Source organism: Indicator indicator, chromosome 32 (genome assembly GCF_027791375.1).
Source record: "Indicator indicator isolate 239-I01 chromosome 32, UM_Iind_1.1, whole genome shotgun sequence".
Classification (NCBI taxonomy): domain Eukaryota; kingdom Metazoa; phylum Chordata; class Aves; order Piciformes; family Indicatoridae; genus Indicator; species Indicator indicator.
In genome coordinates, this window is record NC_072041.1 from 8,836,598 (window position 1) to 8,860,715 (window position 24,118).

General features: G+C 55.4%; 1 protein-coding gene across 1 annotated transcript; it reads right to left on the reverse strand.

The window, feature by feature from the left end:
* Positions 1-3,954: 3,954 nt before the first annotated feature.
* Positions 3,955-24,118, reverse strand: ZMYND12 (zinc finger MYND-type containing 12). The gene is made up of 8 exons (XM_054394879.1): positions 24,039-24,118; positions 23,083-23,224; positions 15,548-15,723; positions 13,785-13,950; positions 8,582-8,704; positions 6,814-6,934; positions 5,253-5,398; positions 3,955-4,074 (listed from the first exon to the last, which is right to left on the reverse strand). The coding sequence occupies exons 1-8, from the start codon at positions 24,116-24,118 to the stop codon at positions 3,955-3,957; spliced, it is 1,074 nt and encodes a 357-aa protein (XP_054250854.1).

A 24,118-nucleotide genomic window follows, 5' to 3' on the forward strand; every position in this document is an offset into this window, starting at 1 on the left:
TCCTTTCTCTCTCCTTTCTCTCTCCTTTCTCTCTCCTTTCTCTCTCCTTTCTCTCTCCTTTCTCTCTCCTTTCCTCCCTCCTATTCTCCTTCCCTCCCTCCTTCCTTCCTTCCCTCCCTCCTTCCTTCCTTCCCTCCCTCCTTCCTTCCCTCCCTCCCTCCTTCCCTCCATCCCTCCTTCCCTCCCTCCCTCACCTCCCTCCTTCCCTCCCTCCTTCCCTCCCTCCTTTCTTCCCTCCCTTCTTCCCTCCCTCCCCCTTTCCCTCCCTCTTTCCCTCTCTCCTATCCCTGCACAGCTGCTGTGGGAGCACCTGACACATTCCCCCCACCCTGAGCCACAGGAGGTTTTTTTTTTTTTCCTTTTACATAGAATTCTTTTTATTTTTGGGGCTGGTTTTGTTTTGGTTTTATTTATTTCTCTGGTTTGGACCCACACTGGAAAGAAAATTAAAAGGTTTTATTTTAGGGGAGGGAGGGAGGGGAACAAAAAAATCAACACTCCCCCCCTCTCTCCCCCCCCAGCCTGCCCTCTCCCACCCCTGTGCTCCATGGATCAGGGTGGCTGTGCCAGTGCAGTGCCCGCTGTGCCCGTGGGGAGGGTTGGGAAGCGGTGCCCAGGGGCATGGTGCCAAGCGCAGGGGTGTGGTTGTGTGAACAATAAAGCAGGATGGATGCAGCGACCCAGCCCCGAGCCTCCTGTGCCTTCCTTGCAGCCTGGCCAGGCCCTGCCCTCCCCTTCCACCCTGGCTTCCAGGCCCTCTCCTGGGTTTGGGGTTTGCTGGGAGCAGAGCAGGCTTGGGGCCTCCTGGCCGGAGCCATGACTAATGCTCTGTCCCTGCACTGCACCCCAACATTTGCCCCCTTGCTCATGGGGTGTGATGAGCCCCACACCTACCCCTGACTGCCCCTGGGGTGTGATGAGCCCCACACCTACCCCTGACTCTGCCCCTGGGGTGTGATGAGCCCCACACTTACCCCTGACTGCCCCTGGGGTGTGATGAGCCCCACACCTACCCCTGACTCTGCCCCTGGGGTGTGATGAGCTCCACACCTACCCCTGACTCTGCCCCTGGGGTGTGATGAGCCCCACACCTACCCCCGACTGCCCCTGGGGTGTGATGAGCCCCACACCTACCCCTGACAGCCCCTGGGGTGTGATGAGCCCCACACCTACCCCCGACTGCCCCTGGGGTGTGATGAGCTCCACACCTACCCCCGACTGCCCCTGGGGTGTGATGAGCCCCACACCTACCCCCGACTGCCCCTGGGGTGTGATGAGCCCCACACCTACCCCTGACTGCCCCTGGGGTGTGATGAGCTCCACACCTACCCCTGACTCTGCCCCTGGGGTGTGATGAGCCCCACACCTACCCCCGACTGCCCCTGGGGTGTGATGAGCTCCACACCTACCCCCGACTGCCCCTGGGGTGTGATGAGCCCCACACCTACCCCCGACTGCCCCTGGGGTGTGATGAGCTCCACACCTACCCCTGACAGCCCCTGGGGTGTGATGAGCTCCACACCTACCCCTGACAGCCCCTGGGGTGTGATGAGCCTCACACCTACCCCCGACTGCCCCTGGGGTGTGATGAGCCCCACACCTACCCCTGACAGCCCCTGGGGTGTGATGAGCTCCCAGCCTGCCCCTGGCTCTGCCTGTGCAGTTCAGAGAATCCCAGACTGGTTTGGGTTGGATGGGACCTTAAAAGCTACCTGGTTCCAATTCCCTGCTACAGGCAGCAACACCTCCTTCTCAAGTTGCTCAAGGCCTCATCCAGCCTGGTCTTGAACATCTCCAGGCTTGGACCCTCCACAGCTTCTCTGGGCAGCCTGTTCCAGAGCCTCCCCACCCTCATGGGGAAGAATTTCTTCCCCCTGTCCAATCTCAGTCCAGCTTCCTCCAGTTAGAAGCCATCACCTCTTACCCTGTTGCTTTATGCCTTTGCCAAAAGTCCCTCCCCAGCTCTCCTGTAGCCCCCTTCAAATCCTGCAAGGATGCTCCAAGGTCTCCCTGCAGCCTTTTTTCAGGCTGAACAACCTCAGCTCTCAGTCTGCCTCTGTAGTTGTGACAATCAATGGTCTGCCCTGGGCCAGGGCTCTGGTTGCAGCACCACAGCCAGGCTGGGAGGGAGGAAGTTGGCTTCTGCTGCTGCTTCTTGGTGGATTTCTCCTTCCCCTTGCCCTGCCAAGGTGCAGAGAGCTGCAAGTCTGAACACTTCCAGGCAAAGCAATGCTGCCCTTGGTCACTCCAGGCTTCTGAGTTTGCCCTGGAGATGGCTGCGTCAGGAAGCAGCTCTTGCAAAACCTTTCAGAGCTCCCCAAGAGGCTCTGAGCTTGCCCAGGGCTCTTCCCAGGGCCCACACCAACATTTGCACTGCCAGTCCCTGCCCATCACGGCTCCTGGAGCCGCTCAGTTCCATGCAGAGTTCCCTTTGCCAGCGTTCCCCAGCCGGGAGCCATGACACAGAGCTGCAGCTCAGCGCTGCTCCAGAGTGTCCCCAGGGATTACCACTGCAGCTCCAAATCCCCGGGGCCACCGTGACCCAAATCCTCCACGCCCCGAGGCACTGTGCCAGGAAGTGCTGTCCCCTGTGCCCCCTCCTCCTCCAGCATCCCCCACCCTTGGTGTTGGTCCTTCCAGCCGCGGGGGAGCTGCTGAGGTCCTGCTGAGGGTGGATGCCATCCACCAGCGTCTCCTGTAGGAGGATTTAGGATTCTCCCACCTGTCCCCTGAGCCTGCCTCCTGCTCTGACCACTCTGTGTCACAGAACACCTGCTGCAGTGGTGGCTTGCCCTTGGCCAGCAGCACCCAGCCCTTCTGGTTGCTCAGGACCCAGCAGGATGAGGCACTTGAGGAGCGAGCTCAGCTCCATCCCAGCTGGGGAGGCAGTGAACTTCGAGCACAAATCCTGCTGAAGGGAAGGAGACCTAATCGCAGGCTTAGAGCTCAGCTGGGCTCAGCCCCCTGCTGCCTTCCCTTCACCCCTGTCCCAGCTGTGTGAGGCTGTCACATGCCCTGCTGTCTGCACCCAGCTCAGCTCCTGGCCCTCTCTTCTAGTGTGCCCCATGCACCCCCCTGCCCTGCCTGGCTTCCCTCTGCTCTCCGGCAGCAGCTGTGGCTTGGGGAAGGTCTCTGCTGAGGTGACACCAGGGACTTGTCCTCTTGAGGCTGGTGTCAGAGTTCATGGGCCTGCCAAAGGCTGGTGAGCTGACAGCCATGAGGACCCCACGACTGCTTGGGGTCAGAAGCTCTGACTGGAGCTCCTTGCCTTTTGCATTCCTTCCCTCAGGGCTGCTGCTGGTCCCCCAGGCTGCTCTTGGGGTTCTGTCTGGCTGCAAGCTCTTCTGTAAGCAAGTCCCTTGCTGCCTGGAGCTCCAAGGCTCCCCTAAAGCTCTGCAAGAAGAGAGGACATAGGTATGGAGGGGCACTGCAGGGAGGTGCAGCACCTTGCCAGGCCCAGGCAGGCACTGGGCAGCAGGTGACAGCCAAGCAGGGTGGATGGGCAGAGAGGACCTTCCCTGTGTCCCTTCCCAGTATCTCTCTTATCAGACTGAGAGGTCAGCTGAGGAAACCAGCAGCAAACAGACCTCAGCTGGTCTTAGCTTCTGGGCAGACAATGTGGGGAGGCTGTTTGGTTATTCATCAATCATTAGATAATGATTGATCACTGGATAATGACTGATGAGAGGGATGCTCCTCCTGCCTGCTTTCCCCACCCTCAGACTGCTGCTCCCTATCAGGTCATGGAGGCTGAGCAGTGCCTGAACATGAACCCATCCCCAGATGTCCAACTTTCAGACTCCTGGAGATGGAAAAGGGCAGGTTTGAGGCAGGGCAGCAGCAGGAAGGGCTCAGGACTTGTAGCACTTCTTGTTTGCAGCAGCCCCATTAAAGAGAGAACCAAGCTAAAGAGATCCCCAGCAGACAAGGCCTGGCTGGGGCACACAGAGGCCTTTATTTTGTGCAGGAAAGCTTGGAGGAGATCAACTCCAACAAATGCTGGATGGCTTCTCCAGACTGGTGCAGGTGCAGCTGTTCCACCAGGTCCAAGGCTTTCATCCCCACCTCCTGTGCCTGAAACCAGATGGAATTGGCAGAGCAGCTGTCAGGGACTTGGCTTTTCTCGAGGGTGGTTAAAGCCCTGCAGCAGTGGCAGCAGAGCAGCTCCCAGCTCCAGCTCCAGAGGGTGACCTGGGCCTGGACAAGCTGCTTTGCAGGAGAGAGCAAGCTGCCAGCAGATGCCATGGTGAGCCCCCAGCAGTGCAGACAGGAGGATTACTGCTCCTGGCCCCCCCACACCAGCTGCCTCCTGCAGCAGCTCCTCTGCATGCTCCCAAAGCTGCTGCAGGAAAATGCAGCTCTGTGACTCTGGATGAAGCCCTGGATAGCTCTCCCAGGGCCTGGATGTTCTCACAACTAAACCTTTGCATTTTCTCTGTTTCCTTGTGTCCCCCAAGCACTGACTGACATCAGGCAGGACCAGCAGTAGTCTCTATTTTCACCCTCCAAAACACAAGCAGAAGAAATTTGGGCTTTTGAGAGCTCAGCCCCACACAGCCCTGATTTCCAGGTGGTCTCTGCTCTGCACCTTCTCAAAGTCAATGGTTTGTAAGAGAGAATCCTGGAATCACAGTCACAGACTGGTTTGGGTGGCAAGGGACCTTTAAAGCTCATCCAACCCAGCCCCCTGCACTCAGCAGGGACATTTCAACCAGAGCAGGTTGCTCAGAGCCCCAGACGACCTCACCTGGAATGGTTCCAGGGCTGGGGCTGCTCCCACCTCTCTGGGCAGCCTTGGTGAGGGTCTCACCACCAGGGCACTCCGAAGCCATCGGTCACAGCTAGAGTTTAGCCACAGACCAATTGCAAATTGCGACTGAATTCCAGGGTCTAGCAGAGCCCAGCAGGAAGTGCAGGAGTGCAGCTCACAGGGACAGTGCAAGGCTCACCTCCTGCTGCCTGCCTGGATGGCTCAAGGCATCTGCTCTGCTGGGATATTCCAGGTAAGGATGAACCCACAACATGTGGATGATGTCAGGATCCAGTGGCAGAGACCAGACCGGATCCAATGGGATTTCTGAGCCTTGTCAGTGGAGAAAGCTTCAGGCAGAGTAATCAAAGCAGCTCTGCAGGCCTCCAGCACTGCAAGGCTGTGGTGGGCTCAGGAGAGGGGAAGGGAGGCAGCTGGCTTCATGGCATGGGGAAAACACAGCGAGCCAAAGCTCCTGACCCTGCCAGCAGAGGCCACTCACCTTTGGGAAGTCCTCTGCCAGGTAGTGCAGCATGGCCAGAGCATGCAGGGTCCTGGCAGCCTCCCCAGGCCTCTGCACTGGGCCCTGCTCTCGGATCCCCAGCACCGCCGGCAGCAGCCGGAGCCCCTCCGCCGCCAGGGCTGCAGCTGCAGGCAGAGCAGAAGGTGTGGGGTGGGGCACAGAGTGTTAGGGGCTGGAAGGGACCTGGAAAGCTCATCCAGTCCAACCCCTGCCAGAGCAGGGGCACCCAGGGCAGCTCACACAGGAACACAGCCAGGAGGGGTTTGATTATCTCCAGAGGAGACTCCACAACCCCCCTGGGCAGCCTGCTCCCGGGCTCTGGCACCCTCACAGGGAATAAATTTTCCCTCCTGCTTCCATGGCACTTCCTATGGCTCAGCTTCCACCACTGCCCCTTGTGCTGTCCTTGGGCATCACCCAGCAGAGCCTTATGAGTGCAAGGGAACAGGTGGTGTCCCAGCTCCATGCAAATTCCACACCCATTACCAGGTATCTTTTCACCCCAGCAGTCACTCTGCTGATTGGCTCTTGGTGAGGACATGGACATGTTCTTGGGAGACAAGAACACCTTTCCCCCTCCTCTCACACCCTGAGTTGGTTTCCTGTAGCCTTGGTGTGGTTCCTGCTGCAGCAGCTGCTGCTGGAGACAGCACCAGGGGATGAGACTTCCCCAAACGTTTCTCGTCTCTGGCAATGCTCTTTACCCACTCAAAAAACCAAGGAGCAAGGCCTGGCCAGCCTGCAGTGGGGCACAGGACAGTGCCACCCACACCAGCCATCTCCTAGCTCTTTGGGCACTTTTACAGCCCAGGGAGAGGCTCCCCAGCTCCTCCTCAGAGTGTTCTCCAGATGAACACATCCAGTTGTCAGCCCCTGCTGCTCCACTGACCTCCTGCTCTGGAGACAGAGCTGCACACCTGCCTAGGCAAGAGGGAATGGTTCTGATCCTCACTCCAAGGAGAATATCGAGGGGCAGGAGGATGTCCAGAGAAGGGCAACAAAGCTGGAGAAGAGAGCTGGTGGGGAGCAGCTGAGGGAGCTGGGGTTGTTCAGCCTGGAGAAAAGGAGGCTGAGGGGAGACCTCATTGCTCTCTACAGCTCCTTGAAAGGAGGTTGGAGCCAGGTAGGGGTTGGGCTCTGCTCCTGAGGAACAAGGGACAGGAGGAGAGGAAATGGCCTCAAGCTGCCCCAGGGGAGGTATAGGTTGGATATTAGAAGAAACTTCTTCACAGGAAGGGTCCTCAAATCCTGGCCCAGGCTGCCCAGGGAGGTGGTTGAATCCCCATCCCTGGAGGTGTTTCAGAGCTGTGGTGCTGAGGGCCAGGGCTTGGCACCAGCCTTGGCAGAGTTAGAGAAGGGTTGGCCTGGATGCTCTGAAAGGGCTTTTCCAACCCAAACAACTCCCTGATTCTATGGTTGGAAATGCCATTGATCCTCTTCCAGTTAGGTGCAGAGGTAGTCCAGGCAAACCCTACCAACCTGTGGATGGATCCTTTGCAGCCCAGCCTCCCCAGGGCTCCTCACAACCCTTGGCACTTACTGACTGAGGCTCCCTCGGCCCCCTCGGCCTCGCTGAGCAGAGACATTTCCGGTTGTGCCCTGGCATTTCTCAGCTGTGCGTGGAGTGACCTCAGCAGAAAGCCATGCCAGAGGCTGCTTACCTATCAGGAAGCAAATGAATTATTTCTCCTGTGTGAATGCAGGGCATTGAGCAATTGGTTGTTCTGTAAACAATGCCTGCTGCAATGCCCAGCCCCAGCAGGGCAGGCGTGGTGCCAGCTGTGCCAGGAGCAGGCTGCACCTGACCACTCTGCTGCCACTCTCCCACCTGGCTTGAAGAAATCCAATGAAACTCTTAACCAAAAGTAAAATGGGTGGAGGTCTGGGAGGGGAGCTGCCCAGGCTCAAGTCACAGATTCATAGGATCATAGAATCATAGAACCATAGAATCCCAAACTGCTCTGGGTGGGCAGAGACCTTCAGAGCGCATCCAGTCCAGTCCCCTGCACTCAGCAGGGACATCCCCAACCAGAGCAGGTTGCTCACAGCCCCAAACAACCTCACCTGGAATGGTGCCAGCCATGGGGCAGCTCCCATCTCTCTGGGCAGCCTGGGCCAGGCTCTCACCACCCTCAGGGTCAAACATTTCTTCCTTCTCTCCACTCTCAATCTCCCTCTTTCAGTTCCAAACCATCTCCCCTTGTCCTGGCACCACAGGCCCTGAGAAAAATCTGTCCCCAGCTTTCTGCTGGGCTCCTTGAAGCACTGCAAGGCCACCAGAAGATCTCCCTGGAGCCTTCTCTTCTCCAGGCTGAACAACCCCAACTCTCCCAGCCTGGCCTCACAGCAGAGGGCTTCCAGCCTTTGGTTGCTGTTTGTGCCCTGAAAGGATCAGTCTGAAGGGGGCACAGCTCATTTGTTGCAGTCCTTAGTGCCACCAGGTAACCATCAGTGCCTCTGCTTGCTGCTCCCTTCTGACCATGCTCCATCAGGAGGACTTTCCACTGATTCTCACCCTCAGTTTTAAGTGCCTTGGTTGTGTCCTCCCTGGCCATGGACACCCCCTGGCCATGCTCTCCACTTGTGGGACTCTCTTTAAGCTCTGCTCTCTGTATGGGGCAGCAAGGAAGCTTTGTCAGAAGGTTGGGCTGCTCAAGCTGAAAACAACCCTGGAAAGGTTTGGGTTGGAAGGGAATCTAAACATCATTTAGTTCCAACCCCCTGCCATGGGCAAGGACACTTTGCAAGGGCTTGTAGTGATAGGATGGAGAGTGATGGACTGAAAGAGAAGAGGGGAGATTGAGAGTGGAGATGGGGAAGAAATTCTTGACAGTGAGGGTGGTGAGCCACTGGAACAGGTTGCCCAGGGAGGCTGTGGATGCCCCCTGCCTGGAGGTGTTCAAGGCCCTGAGCAACCTGCTCTGGTGGGAGGTGTCCCTGTCCGTGGCAGGGGGGTTGGAACTGGATGAGCTTTAAGATCCCTTCCAAGCCAAGCCATTTTATGAGTCTGTGAATCACAGAATGGTTGGAAAGGACCTTAAAGATCATCCAGTTCCACCCCCCCTGCCACGGGCAGGGACACCTCCCACCAGCCCAGCTTCAAGCACCATTTTTTAGCTGCATACAGGATTGATCTCTCCTGATCTTCACTCAGGGCAATACTGCAGCAGGAGAAGGGTTGAGGCTGAGCCTCCAGGCAGTGCTGGCACCTGATGTGTCACCATCACATGAAAGGCAGCCAGGAACATGAGAAATAGCAGAGAGAAAACCTGAGGAACAGCTGGAGGATGACCTTGGGCCTCACCAACCTTGGCATAGAGTGAGTCTGCCACCTCCAATTTGTTCTGCTGAAAGTAAACATTGGCCATGTGGAAATACCCTCCAGAGGCCTCCACACATCTTGGTCCAAGCATGGAACTTGTGAGGTAAATCTGAAAGGAAGATTGAAAAGAACAACAAAAAGGTTCATGTCTGTGAGGAGACCTTCTGGTGGGCTTCCAGGATCTGCAGGGGGCTACAAGAAAGCTGGGGAGGGACTTTTGAGGGTGTCAGGGAGTGATAGGACTGGGGGGGATGGAGCAAAACTACAAATGGGGAGATTCAGATCGGATGTCAGGAAGAAGTTCTTCCCCATGAGGGTGGTGAGAGACTGGCACAGGCTGCCCAGGGAGGTGGTGGAAGCCTCGTCCCTGGAGGTGTTTAAGGCCAGGCTGGAGGTGGCTGTGAGCAACCTGCTGTGGTGTGAGGTGTCCCTGCCCATGGCAGGGGAGTTGGAACTGGCTGAGCCTTGAGGTCCCTTCCAGCCCTAATAATTTTATGATTGTATGTTCACAGCAAACCAGGGGAAGTTTCCCTTAGGGATTAAACCCAAGGATTCCTCCTTCCCCTGTGTGAGCAGAGCATTGCTAACACCTGCTTGCTCCTGCCAAGTGTGGCAGTTAATGCCAAGGAGCACAAAGCCCCCAGCCCCTGCTCACTGGGGCAGAAGAACCTGATCCCAGCTGGAGCACAGGGCTGGATTCCCACCTCTCCTCCTGCAGGAATCATGAGGGCACAGTCTGCTGCTGCTCTCCAGCTCTGCAGCCCTGCCCATGGTGCCCATTTCTCCCCCCCCACCCCAAGCCCCAGCTGTGCTGGGGGAGTGGGAGGGCAGGGAAGCATTCCAGCTATTCTGAGCTGGCTTGTGACTCTCAGCAGACCTGACAGGCAGCCAAAGGCCAGGCAGGTCCTGGGCTGCTCTGACGTAGACCAGGGACTTGCTAATTAGCACAAAGTCATTACCTGATGTCCTTCCAGGTACCTAAAGAACCAGGAGGGGGATCTCCCTAAAGGGACAACCTCACATTTTGATGAAACCCCCAACCCCCCCCCCCCCCCAAAGAAATTTGTTGGAGAACCTCCAGCGTTTTAGGAGAACCTCAAAATTTGGTGGAAAACCCACTGCAAATTTAGCAGAAACCCACCAAATTATTTTAGGAGAACCTCAAAATCTGGTAGAAAGCACCCAAAATGTGGAGGAAAGCCCCTGAATTTGGTGGGAAACCTCCAAGTTTTTAAGGAGAACCTCAAAAATTGGTGGGAAAAACACTTCAAGTTCGGTAGAAAAGCCTCCAAATTTTTTAGGAGAACCTCAAAATCTGGTAGAAAACAGCCCAAATGTGGAGGAAATCAACCCAAATTTGGTGGGAAACCTCTAAATGTTTTCAGGGAACCTCAAAATGTGGTGGAAAAGACCCCAAATTTTTGGGACAACACAAAAAATGTGGTGGAAAAGACTCAAGATTTAGTGGAAAAACCTCCAAATTTTTAGGAGAATCTCAAAATTTGGTAGGGAGCACCCAAAATGTGGAGGAAAACATCCCAAATTTGGTGTAAAGCCTCCAAATGTTTTTGGGGAACCTCAAAATTTGGCAGAAAAGACTCCAAATTTGGTGGGAAAAACCTCCAAATGCTTTAGGAGAACCAAAAATGTGGTAGAGAACATCAAAAACATGGTGGAAAAGACCCAAAGTTTAGTGGAAAACCCTCCAATTTTTTAGGAGAGACTCAAATTTGGAGGAAAACATCCAAAATGTGCTGGAAAAGAGCCCAGATTTAGTGGAAAAGCCTCCTGTTTTTTAGGAGAGACTCAACATTTGGTGGGAAAGACCCAAAATGTGGTGGAAAAGAGCCCTGATTTAGTGAAAAAAAACTCCAGTTTTTTAGGAGAGACTCAAAATTTGGAGGAAAACACCCAAAATATGCTGCAAAAGGTCCCAGATTTATTGGATAACTTCCAAAGTTTTAGGAGAACCTCAAAATTGGGTAGAAACCCCCCTCAAATTTGGTAGAAATCCTCCAAAGTTTCGAGGAGAACCTCCAAATTTTTAGGAGAAGATCAAACTTTGGAGGAAAAGCCCCAAAATGTGGTGGAAAAGGTCCCAAATTTGGTGGACAGCAACAAATACACGGTGGAAAAGACCTCAATTTTAGGGGAAAAACCTCCAAATTCTTTAGGAGACACTCCAAATGGGGTGGGAAACCTCCAAATTTTTAGGGGAACCACAACATTTGTTGGAAAACAGCCAAAATGTGGTAGAAAACCCTACCAATGGTCTAGAAGAACCTCAAAAATTTGGTGGACCCTCCCCTCAGATTTGGTGGAAAGCCTCCAAGGTTTTTTCCGGAGAGCCTCAAAATGTGGATGAAAACTTCCCCCCAGCCCAGCTTGCTCAGGGCCTCATCCAGCCTGGCCTTGAACACCTCCAGGGAGAGGACATCCACAGCCTCCCTGGGCAACCTGTTCCAGTGTCTCCCTCCTCTTGCTGGAAAGAATTCCTTCCTCACACCTCCAGTCTCCAGGTGGAAAACCTCCACGGTTTTTCAGGACAGCCTCAAAATGTGGATGAAAACCTTTACAGTTTTGAGGAAACCTCATCAAATTTGGTGGAATCCCCCTGGATTCTTCTCAGGGGGAAGTCACACATATCCCAAACCAGAGCAAGCAATCCAGTACCTGAAGGGAGCTACAAGCAAGCTGGGGAGGGACTTTGGACCAGGGCTTGGAGTGATAGGATGAAGGGGAATGGATTGAAGCTTGAGGAGGGGAGATTGAGACTGGAGGTGTGAGGAAGGAATTCTTTCCAGCAAGAAGAGGGAGACATTGGAACAGTTTGCCCAGGGAGGCTGTGGATGTCCCCTCCCTGGAGGTGTTCAAGGCCAGGCTGAGATGAGACCTTGAGCAACCTGTGCTGGTGGGAGGTTTTCATCCACATTTTGAGGCTCTCCTGAAAAACCTTGGAAGCTTTCCACCAAATCTGAGGGGAGGGTCTACCACCAAATTTTGAGGTTCTTCTAGAACAGTGGAAGGTTTTCTACCACATTTTGGCTTTCACCTGGTAGGGGGGTTGGAACTGGCTGGGCTTGAAGGTCCCTTCCAACCCAACCCATTCTGTGATTCTGTTTGGACTTGCTGACCTTTCAAGGTCCCTTCCAAGCCAGTCAGTGCTGTCAGAACAGAAAGGCTCAGACTCTGCCCAGCCACCTGCCAGCACTCACAGCCACACAAAGCTACTCTCAGGTTACACAGTGGCTTACACAACACTCTGCACCCAGTAAATTTAGTCCCTGCCAGACAGAAATAGGCTGTGGTGGAGCTCATGGCTGTGGGGGATCGAGTGACAGGCAAAGCATCCTCAGGGACAGGGCTGGCAGGGGCTGCCTCCAGCTGGACAAAGACTCTGGGGGCTGAAATCAACAAATCAGGGAAAACCACAGTATCATAAAACAGGTTGGGAAGGGACCTTAAAGCTCAGCCAGTTCCAACCCCCTGCCCATGGCACAGCCATGGGCAGGGGGTTGGAACTGGCTGAGCTTTAAGGTCCCTTCCAACCCAGCCCAAACTATGAATCTATGAACTCAATCACAACTAAAATGCAGGTTTGCAGCGGTGGGGAGATGTCAGGCTGTGGGGCAGGGACACCTCCCACCAGCCCAGCTTGCTCAAGGCCTCATCCAGCCTGGCCTTGGACACCTCCAGGCAGGGGACATCCACCACCTCCCTGGGCAACCTGTGCCAGTCTCTCCCCACCCTCACTGCAAAGAATTTCTTCTTCATCTCCAGTCTCAGTCTCCCCTCTCCCAGCCCAAAGCCTTGTCCTGGCACTCCCAGTCCTGGTCCAAAGTCCCTCCCCAGATGATGCTGCTGACACTGAAGTGGTTAAGTGAGGCTCTGGAGGCAGTGCCTGGCAGAGGAGCACTGGGCAGAGCTGCCAACAGAGAGGATAACTCTGGTGAACACAAAGCCACCACACCAGGGGCAGGGGGAGTCTGCTCAGCTCTGCACCATAACAAAGCTGAGCCATAAATTTCTGAGCAGAGGCAGTGAAGAGACAATTGGAAGGGTGAGAAGGGCCTGTGGGGATAGACCAAGGGGCAATGGTTTGAAACTGGAGCAGGGCAGACTCAGGCTGGACATCAGGAGGAAGTTCTGCTCAGGGGGGGTGGGGAGACACTGGAACAGGTTGCCCAGGGAGGTGGTTGAAGCTCCATCCCTGGAGACATTGAAGATCAGACTGGATGTGGCCCTGAGCAACCTGATCTAGCTGGAGGTGTACCTGCTGCCTGCAGAGGGGCTGGACAGGGTGACCTGAGAGTGTTCCTTCCAACATGATGCATTCTGAGATTCTCTGAATATATCACATCAAGGGTTGGGACAATCCCAAGCACAAATCCAGGCTGGGCATGGAGAGCAGTACTGAGGAGGAGGGCTGGGGCATGATGGCTCATGAGAAGCTCACCATGAGCTGGCACTGAGTGCTGCCAGCCCAACCCCAGCCTGTCCTGGGCTGAGCCCCAGCAGTGTGGGCAGCAGGGGCAGGGAGGGGATTCTGCCCCTCTGCTGTGCTCTGCTGAGACCCTCCCTGCAGTGCTGGGGCAGCTCAGGAGGACCCAGCACAAGGACATGGAACTGTCAGAGTAGAGGCCACAAAGATCATCCAAGGGCTGGAAGCCCTCTGCTACCAAGACAGACTGGGAGAGATGGGGCTGTTCAGCCTGGAGAGGAGATGGCTCCAGGGAGACCTTAGAGCAGCCTTCCACAACTTGAAGGGGGATACAGGAGAGCTGGAGAGGGGCTTCTGACAAAGGCTTGGAGTGACAGGACCAGGGATGGTGGCTTCAAACTGGAAGAAGCTGGATTGGGCTTTGACAGGAGGAAGAAATTCTTCCCCATGAGGGTGGTGAGACACTGGAACAGGCTGCCCAGAGAAGCTGTGGAAGCTTGGAGGTGATCAAGGCCAGGCTGGATGAAGCCTTGGACATCCTGGGCTGGTCTGAGGTGTCCCTGCCCATGGCAGGGGGTTGGTACTGGATGGTCCTTGAGGTCCCTTCCAAGCCAGTTCTAGGATTCTCTGGTTCTCTGTAACGTGGTCCCTAAACCCAGGATCACAGATCTGGGGTCTCACATTGATCTGGACATGTTTGTTAGGGAAGGAAATAAAATGGGAGAGTTTCTGGACATGAGTTGCTCACCTCATGGGACAGGTGGTGCAGAGCCTGCACAAAGCTTCCTTTAGCAGCACAGAAAAGCCCCAGATGGTGATGGAGCAGAGCCTGGAGGGCAACACTGCAGCCTGGAGTGCTGAGGACAATCCACTGGGATTGGCAGAGATACCTGAATGCCTGCTGGAGGTCACCACTGTCTGAAAGGGCACAGAGGAACAAGCAGGAGAAGGAGGATTTGTTCTGCAGGAGTTTACTGGACTCTGGCTGCTTCCCACTGCAGCAGTGTGAGAGGCAGGCCTGGGCTGTGCACCCCCAGCTCTGGAGCCCCCAGCACAACAAGGACATGGTGGTGTTGGAGAGGGTGCAGAGGAAGGTCACAAAGATGCTCAGAGGCTGGAGCACCTCTCCTGTGGGGACAGGCTGGGAGAGTTGGGGCTGTTTAGCCTGGAGAAGAGAAGGCTCCAGGGACCTTAGAGCTGCCTTCCTGTACCTGAAGGGGCTCCAGGAGAGCTGGGGACAGACTGTTTAGAAGGGCCTGTGGGGATAGGACAAGGGGCAATGGCTTTACACTAGAGCAGGAATAAATTCTTTACTATGAGACTGGTGAGGCACTGGAACTGCCCTGAGAAGTTGTGGCTGCCTCCTCCCTTGGCTGCCTCCCCTCCAGGCTGGAGCAACCTGGGCTGGTGGGAGGTGTCCCTGCCCATGGCAGGGGGTTGGACCTCAAAGAGGTCCCTTCCAACCCAACCCATTGTAGGATTCTCTGTGTCCCCTCCTGAGGGCAGCTCTGTTGAGCAGCAGCTCAGGTCCCAGCTGCCAGCTGGGCTGTGTCTGGAGCTGCAGATCAGTGCTGTCTGACACAGTGTTCCCAGCAGCCACTGAGGACTTGTCCTTTGTCACACCAGGATTACTCATGCCATGTTTTTTTCCCTTCCCTCAGTCCCCATTCATGCCAAGCCTCCAGACAGCGTGGTGCTGGCAGCAGGGCCCTGCCTGTGCTCTGGTGCTGCTGCTGATTTACGGTGCCTGCTGAGGCCCCCAGCCCAGGCCCTCTGCTCTGGCAGGGTTTGTGCAGCCAGGGAGGTTTGCTGCCATGGGCACAGCACCATGCTGGGGATGAGCAGACGTGTTCCTCAGATGCAACAGCCTCTGAAGCCTTTGCTGGTTCCCTGCTACAAGAGCAACCAACCTCCCTCCATTCCTGAAGGCTACAGGAAAGCTGGGGAGGGACTCTGGGAGTGCCAGGATGAGGGACAATGGCTTTGAGCTGGAAGAGGAGAGATTGAGACTGGGGATGAGGAAGAAATTCTTTAGAGTGAGGTTGGGGAGACACTGGCACAGGTTGCCCAGGGAGGTTGTGGATGTCCTCTCCCTGGAGGCTGGAAGGGGTCTTGAGCAAGCTGGGCTGGGGGGAGGTGTCCCTGCCCGTGGCAGGGGCTTGGAACTGGATGAGCTTTAAGGTCCCTTCCAACCCAACCCATTCCATGGTTCTATGAATCTATGAATGAATTTAGCACTGTTGAGAGTCCTAGGAGGTAAAGAACAGATTTTCAAACTGGGAATTAGCAGAGAAGGAGAAAACATTTCCTTAGCTGTCCCTGCTCTCATCACCCAGGAGTGGTTCTTCTGAGGGGGGCAGGGCTGCGACTTCTCCAATCTCTCTGGAATGCCCTTGAGGCTGGGCAGGGTAGAGACATGGCACTGGTCCTTCCCTGATAAATGGCAAAAGGAAACCAGATACCTGACCCCTGGGAGGCCCTGCCCTTGCCAGCATTACTTCCAGACAATGCTTACCCCTGGAGACCTCAGCCAAGGTGAGGTAAGCAGGCACCAGCTGCACAGCGTCGGAGCCATGCACTTGGGTGCTGAAGCGCAGAGCACACAGGGCTGCAGGTAGAGCTTCCTTGGGCTTGCCCTCCAGCACCAGCTGCTGGGCTCTGCTGTGTGCCAGGCCCAGGATCAGCTTCTGCCAGGAGACAGGAATGGGACAGAGTGAGTCAAGGGTGAGGAGAAAGAAAACCACACAACGTTTGGGTTGGAAGAGACCTTTAGGCACATCCAGTCCAACTGCCAGGACCCTCAGCACCACATTTCCAAGGATGGGGACTCCACCACTGCCCTGGGCAGGCATAGCCAAGCCTTGACAGCCCTCAAGGGGAAGAAATTGCTCTTCATGTCCAACCTAAACCTCCCTTGGCGCAACTCAAGGCCATTTCTTCTCACTTGTTACTAGGGGAAAGAGAACAACCCCCACCCAGCTCCAACCTCCTTTCAGAGAGTTGTAGAGAGCCAGAAGGTCTCCCCTCAGCCTCCTCTTATTCAGGCTGAACAACCCCAGTTCCTTTAGACTTCTGCTCCAGACCCTTCACCAGCTTTCTTGCCCTTCTCTGGACTCATTCCAGCCCCTCAATGTCCTCCTTGGAGTGAGGATCAGAACCATTCCATCTTGCTTAGGCAGGTGTGCAGCTCTGCCTCCAGAGCAGGAGGACAAGGTGGAACAGCATGGGCTGACAACTGGATGTGTTCATCTGGAGGACACTCTGAGGAGAGGAGCTGAGGAAACTCTCAAACTCCAGCCCCTCAACATCCTTCTTGGAGTGAGGAGCCCAAAACTGACCCCAGGATTTGAAGTGTGGCCTCACCAGTGCTTAGTACAGAGGGACAATCCCTGCCCTGCTCCTGCTGGCCACACTCTTGCTGATCCAGGCCAGGCTGCTGGTGGCCTTCTTGGCTACCTGGGCACATCTTCTGCATAGTCTCATTTTACATTGAAGTTTGCAAACTGTAAAGGCTGTGCTGCTCTTTGTGTCTGTAATTAAGGAAAGGGAATTCAAGCTGCCGGATCAGAGCCTGGCCTGCATTCCTCCTTCCAGCAGGAACAGCTTTGGACATCTTCTCGGGTCATGTGGTGTCTTATGAGCAGAAGAATCCTTTACTCCTGCTGACAAGGGCTAATAAGGCTGCAGAATGGGAGCTGTGAAGCGCAGAAAATGCTCATCACAAGACCAGGGGAAAGCTCAGAGGCTGTGGCAGGGCCCCACAGACAGCGCTTGCCGTGACTCACAGCAGGCAGTGGAGCAGAGGCTTTGCCAGGCTGCTGCCAGCATGGCACCGCTCCAGCTGCAGGAGACGTGGTCTGGAAGCGAGGAGGGAGCTCAGCTCTCACATGGCCCTGCAGCCTCCTCACACCCTCTCCTGGTCAGTCCCGGGCTGGGTATTTTAGGTGTGGAGCCTGCAGGGGAGTCCAGCTGAGAGCTGCCTGGAGCACAGCACCGCTCTGCTGCGCATCCCCCGCCCCAGCCGCTCCGGGGCTCAGGCAGCTTCTGCAGCTCCTGTTTGTTGTCAGGATCCATGTTCCCAACACATGTAGCTGCTGCTCCACACAGTCCTCACCACAGTTGGTCTTTTCACCCTTTGCAGCATCTGATGTGCTCAGCAGCTCCATAAACTTCTTTTTCTTTGAATGCCTGCTGGCTGCCAAGAGCTGCCAGGCAGCTGTGCCCTCGCGGCGCGCTGAGGGATGCCAGCGGAAAGCAGCCAGGATGCCTCTGGATCTGCTCCTCTCTGCTTTCAGCACTGCCAGCTCCCAACACTTCTGTGCTGGTTTCTCACACAAGTGGTGCAGTGGGAAAGCTGCCTGGAAAGAAATCGTGTGGCTGGTGTGCCTGGCAGTGCTGCCAGGGTAAGTCAGGAAGGCTCTCACTGTGGCTGGGAGGCAGGGGCAGGCCTGTGCAGCAGGCAGAAAGCTTCATTTCACCTCTTTCTTGCCTCCTGCTTTCCAGCAGCCCAACCCCAGGGCTTTTGAATGCCAGGCTTTGGCATTTTGCTGAACCTAAGTGATTGGAGAGGCAGAGGGAGTCATGGCCTGGGTGATGCAACAGCTCATGGACAGGGAACCTCAAGGACAGTGTGTGAGTGTTTCCTGAAGATCCTGGTAAGCTAAGGGGACATCCTGTCTGGAGGAATGACAGCTGAGCTTTTTTTGGTTTTGAATGGTGGGGGTTGGAAGAGACCTCTGGAGACCCTCCAGCTAAAGCAGAGGCACCCACAGCAGCTTGCCCAGGATCCCAGTGTCCAGGCAGGGTTGGAAAATCTCCAGAGAAGAAGACTCCACAGCCTCTCTGGGCAGCCTGCTCCAGGACTCAGCACCCTCACACCAAACAAGTTTCTCCTGTTCAGATGGAACCTCCCGGGTTCCACTTTGTGCCCATTGCTCCTTGTCCCCTTGCTGGGCACCCCTGACAAGAGTCTGGCCCCAGCCTCTTGCCCCCCACCAGAGCTTTAGCTCTTGCTGAGCATTGCTCAGCTCCCCTCTGGGGCTGCTCTTCTCCAGGCTCTCAGCCCCAGGGCTCTCAGCCTTTGCTCCTCACAGAGCTGCTCCAGGCTCCTCAGCATCTTTGGAGCCTCCCCTGGACTCTCTCCAGTGGTTCCCTGTCTCTCTTGAACTGGGGAGCTCAAAACTGGCCCCAGTACTCCAGGTGTGGCCTCCCTAGGGCAGAGTAGAGGGGGAGGAGAAGCTCCCTTGACCTGCTGGCCACACTCTTCCTCCTGTAACCCAGGAGACCATTGGCCTTCTTGGCCAGGAGGACACATTGCTGGCTCATGACTAACTTGTTGTCCCCTGGCACTCCCAGGTCCTTCCCTACAGAGCTCAGTGTCAAAGCAGACACCCCGGAGTGGCAGTGCTCTGCTACAGCAGAGAGAGCCAAGAGAACACAGTGGGCAACCCTCTCCTGCCACTGAGAGTGAAAATGGCACCAAAGCCAAGCCCTGCTGGGGGAGCCTGTGGCACCCAGAAGAGCACCAGCAGATGGTGGGGCAAGCAGCACCAAAAGCTGTTAGTTAGGAGGTTGCCTTTCTGCCCATGCCATGCTTCCTCTGCTGGGACTGATGCTGGCTTTGGTGTGTGGGCATCAAGCAGATTGTCACCTAGGGAGGTGCTGGAGATCAGCATCCTTCTTTTCTGACTCCTTGCTGCTTCGCATGCCATGAACAATCTCCAAACACCTGCAGTGAGGGTGAGCAAAGGGTTAGACTCCTGCACCGCTCCCAGCAGGAGAAGAAAGGGCAGGAGACAACAGGAGCCCTGCAGCACTGAATATTTCAGGCTGTGCAGTTCCAAGCCTGGGGGGGATCATTTGCTTTGGCCCAGCAGTGGTTTGCGTCTCACCCATAGCCCCACACCCCCAGACCTGCAGCCTTTGGGGCTCTTCTCACATCTGCTGCAATCAGATGTTCTCTGCAGCCTTCTCTGCAGGTGCTCCCATGCAGTCTTCCCCTAGTTAGGGTTTGGGGGAGGCTGAGGACCTCAGCTCTGCTCGAGGAGGAAGCAAGGGGTTGGGAACACACTCGGGGTTTGGGGCCACTTTCCCTGACTCCCTGCCAGGCAGCCAAACCCCAGAGTGCTTGCAGGAGGAGGAGGAAGGCAGGCAGGGGTGAGCCGGGGCCTGTGCTCGGCCGCAGGAGTCTGCGGCTGGCTGGGGCCTGGATCACTTCCCATGCCCAGGGGCTGTGGGGAGCTGACATCAGGCAGGCAGGTGAGGCTATTCCACAAACAGAAACTTGGAGAGCACTCAGTTTGGAGGTGCTGTCTGCAGGCAGCCCCCTGGCTATGTTGACAACAGCAGATTTCTATCAACAAAGCTTTGGAGCACCGGCGAGGAATGAAACTCAGCAGCTCCTGGCTCTCAGCTTCACCTACTTTCCCCTCAGCCACAGGGCATTTGCTGTGCACCAGCTTCCCTCTGTCCTGACTGGGGCTCAGCTCTCTGTTTCCTAAACAAACCCCTGAAGCACAGCAGAAATGTTCCAAACCTCATAAACCTACAGGCAGGCTTCAAGCAGAAGGTTCTGAGAGACTTTTCCTTCAACTCCAGAGGCCTTTTAAAAGCTCTGTGAATAAGAATGTGATGAAGCCACCAAGACAGTCTCAGCCTCTCCACACTGCTCCTCTAACACTTGTTGGGCAGTCCAGGCCCAATGCTGTCCACTCTGCATCCTGCTGGAGGCAAAGCCAGGCTCCATTTGGGAGCTAGCAGCTGCAGCCTGGCAGTGGAGCCAAGCAGGTAACCAATGAGGTGGTTCCACTTTTTTCACTCCCTTCTTAGGAGAGAAGGAAGACAAAATGTCCCTGCACTTACTGTTTCCTTCATCTATTTCAATAGCCTGGAGACAAAGGTCAGACAACAAATGCAGCAGGGTTGTTACAGACCCTATAAAACTCTCTGTTTTGAATTAAAGCTCCAGAGGCTGCTCCCTGTGCCTTCTCCCATGAGGTCACCCCAGGTCTCATTTCCAGCCTCAGCTCTGGTGTGCCCTCCACAGAGATGTGACTCTCCCTTCTCCCCCTCCAGCCTCATCTTCCTGCTGTCTTCCCCAGAACTCGATTAAAACAAGAGATTAACTTCCAGCTAACCGAGGAGTGTTTCCTGATCTGGCACTCCTGTGGTTATTTGTAACCTGTACAGCATCACTGGGGAGGCTGCACCTTGACTCCTGGGCTCAGTCCTGGGCTCCTCACTCTCAGAAGGACATTGAGGAGCTGGAGCAGGTCCAGAGAAGGGCAACAAAGCTGGGGAAGGGTCTGGAGAGCAGGGCTGGGGAGGAGCAGCTGAGGGAGCTGGGGGTGTTGACTCTGGAGGAGGCTGAGGGGAGACTTCCTTGCTCTCTGCAGCCCCCTGAAAGGAGGCTGGAGCCAGGTGGGGATTGGGCTGTTCTCTAGTATCAAGTGATTGAATGAGGAAGTTGGTGGCTGTGGCACACCCAGAGCAAAACTCCACTGCCAGGGGAAGGTGACAAGGGACAACCTGGGGTCCAAACCTGTCCCTGAGCTTCACCCCAGCCTCTGGTACACCCTCCCTGGTATCAGGTAATAGAAGGAGAAGAAATGGCCTGAAATTGTGCCAGGAGAGGGACATGAGGAACAATTTCTGTTCTGCAAGAGTGGTGAGGGATTGGGACAGGCTGCCCAGGGAGGTGGTGGAGTTCCTATCCCTGGAGGTGTTCAAGAAATGTGTGCCCATGGCACCTGGGGCCATGGTTGGGTGGCCATGGTGGTGTTGGGTTGAAGGTTGGACTGGGTGACCTCAGAGGCCTTTCCCAACCTAAACAATTCTGTGATTTATGACTGTAGCACAGATGCAGTAACAGATGCTTCCAACATCAGCATGCAACACACAGGTGAAGTCTCTTGGAGGAATTTTGAGCAGGTAAGGACATAAAAAAGCTGCCACCACCACCCCAATAAAAACAAATTAACTTTTTTCTTTCTTTGCAGACTTTATAAATAAAAAACGAACTAAAAGGTAACCTGGAACAAAGGAGCTTTTGCGTTTTCCCTGGTGCTTCTAGGCCACACTGTTCTAACAGACCTCCCGTGGGCTTTGGCCAAAGTTCTTGGCTGTGGATTTCAGACAGATGGAGTTCTCAAAAACCAAACCAGGGTGGCAGTGCCAATTCCCACAGAGCCTAAAGAAATCTGCTGCCTGCAGCCTGTCACAAACTTTCACCAAGCAGGACTGTGAAGCTTCCACCCCTGTTAGACTTCCCCTCTGTTAGACCTCCCAGGTCCAGAGAAGGGCAACCAAGCAGGGGAAAGGTGTGGAGCACAGGGCTGGGGAGGGGCAGCTGAGGGACCTGGGGGTGTTTAGTGTGGAGAAGAAGAGGCTGAGGGGAAACTTCATTGCTCTCTACAGCTCCCTGAGAGGAGGTTGGAGCCAGGTGTGGGTTGGTTTCTTCTCCCCAGGAACAAGTGATAGGATGAGAGGAAATGGCCTCAAGTGCACCAGGGGAGGTTTGGTTTGGAGATGAGGAAAAATTTCTTTTATGAAAGAGTGGTCAGGGATTGGGACAGGATCACTGGAGGTGGTGGAGTCACTGCCCCTGGAGGTGTTCAAGAAACCTGTGGCCATGGCACCTGGGGCTATGGTTTAGTGGCCATGGTGGTGCTGGATTTTCTTTCTGGATGCCTCCAGAAAGGCCTTGGTAACGAGTCAGTCACCAGAGCCACAGCACCTGGCCCAGAAACCACCTTCAAAATACCCCAGGATGTAAACTCCAGAGGATTAATGATGCTCTTCTCAATGCCTGATGGTTAGCAGCTCAGTTTTCTCTCTTCTGTTGCCCTGTGAGGCAGTGATTAGGAGTTATGTAATGATGGAAGGATGATTTATTTTTATGGGCAAGAGCATTTTCAGCAGCAGATGTATTTGGGTGGGTTGTTTTATTTTATCAACAAGTGTGGAGAAGCAGATCCTGCCACCCCACAAACAGCAAATGAAAAGAGTTGCAAACCACAGGGGCTGGAAAGCAGCTGCACATCTGCACCACCCAGGAGGCCAAAACGTGGAGATAAAAGACTGCACTTAGTGGGAGAGGGTGTTTCAAGTTGGCCTGGTAAACAAAGGGAGGGAACTTTATTTCTTTGCCCCCTTGCTTTGAGGAAGGGGAATCCCTCTCACCAGAGAAGGAAGAGGGCAGCTGCAAGAAGCAAAACTCAGCTGGATCCAGGACTGCTGTGGGGGATGGATGAGCAGCCTGGTGAGGTGGGAGATCCACCATTGCCACTGCCTGATGGAGATGAAGCCTGTAACAGAGAGAAGAGGCTCCCAGAGCAGGAGAGGAGGTGCTTCCACTCTTCTCATTAGAGCTTTTGTTTCAAGCAAACCCCTAAAGCACTGCAGCTAAGCACTGCTCAGCCAGCGAGGTGCCCTCCCAACACCACTTACAGCAGAGCATAGGAAGCAGAGAGCTGACTGAAGTTCACCAGCAGCTCCCTCAAGTGCTGTGAATTTCATAGAATTGTGGAATCACAGAACTGTTCAGACTGTTGAGTCCAAGCCTTAACCCAGCACTGCCAGGGCACCACTAAACCATGGCCCTCAGCACCACATCTCCATGGCTTTGAAACCCCTCCAGGCATGGGGGCTCCACCACTGCCCTGGGCAGGCTGGGCCAGGCCTTGGCAAACCTTTTGGGGAAGAAATTGTTCCTCATGTTCAACCTACATCTCCCCTGGGGCAACTTGAGGCTGTTTTCCTTTGGGAGAAGAGACCAACCCCCACCAGGCCACAACGTCCTTTCAAGGAGCTGCAGAGAGCCAGAAGGTCTCCCCTCAGCCTCCTTTCCTCCAAGCTGAACAACCCCAGGTCCCTCAGCTGCTTCTCAGCAGAACTGTTCTCCAAACCCTTCACCAGCTTTGCTGCCCTTCTGGGTACAAAGCTGGTGAGGGGTCTGCAGCACAAGTCCAGGGTTATTGACAGACCTGGGTGGGCCACAGCCATACTGGCTTGTACTGGGGGGGTGACTGCATTTGCCTTGTACCCACCTGCCTCTTCAGCAGCTGCTCTGTGTGATGCTTTCTCTCTTTTTCAGAAAGAGGAGCAGGGAGGGACATAGTGGTGGGAACCAGCAGCTGGCATATTAGCTCATGGATACCGACCCAGTCAGCTTTCTGGTGATCTTCATGACTAACCAAACAGAGGAAGAAGGATGGATTTCTTTGCTTGGAAATGATGCAAGGGAAAGATACTGCCTGTCGTGTCTTCCTGACTTTCACCAGCCACCAGTCCTTATTCTGCTCACAGAGCACCCACTGGCATTCCCAAAGGACAAGGCAGCACTGTCCTGCTCAGTCACTGTGATCCTGCATGTTAAAGCCTTACTTAAACCACTCACACCTCCTGAGCCTCATCCCTGCCTGCTGAGCTTTGTCCCAGGCATTGTCCCTGCCACTCAAGCTTTATGCCTATGTCCTAAGCTGTGTGCTGGGGCTTGTCCCTGTGTCCTCAGCCTCATCTTGGGGCAAGCCCCTGCCTCTTGCCTTGTCCCTGTGTCCCAGGCTGTATCCCAGGCCTTGTCCCTGTCCCTCAGCCCCTGCCCTGTACCTGTTTCTGTGTCCTAGGTCTGGCACTGCTTCCTGGACCTCATCCTCAGCCTTCTCCCTGGGCCCTGAGCCTGTTCCTGCCTCCTGGGCCTCCTCTCTGTGTCCCGAGCGTTGTCCTGGACTTTCTCGCTGCTTCTTTCTTTGTTCCAGGCATGATCCTGCCTCCTGCACCTTGTCCTGCGCCTTCTCTCTGTGTCCCGAACCATGTCATGGGGCTAGCTCCTGCCTCTTGGTCTGTCTAGGACCTGTTCCTGTCTCCTGAACCCTGTCCCGGGCCCGCTCCTGCCTCCGGGGTTTCGCCCTGGGCCTTCTCCCTGTCTCCCACCGCTGCTTCCGAGGGCGCGCCCCGATGCCACCGGAGCCCTGCCTCGCCCCCACGCAGCCCTCGGGGCGCTCACCAATAGTAGGTGAGGCGGCAGCGGCCGCAGCGGAGCCGCCCCCTCGCCCCGCACAGCTCGCAGCGCCCGGGCTCCTCCAT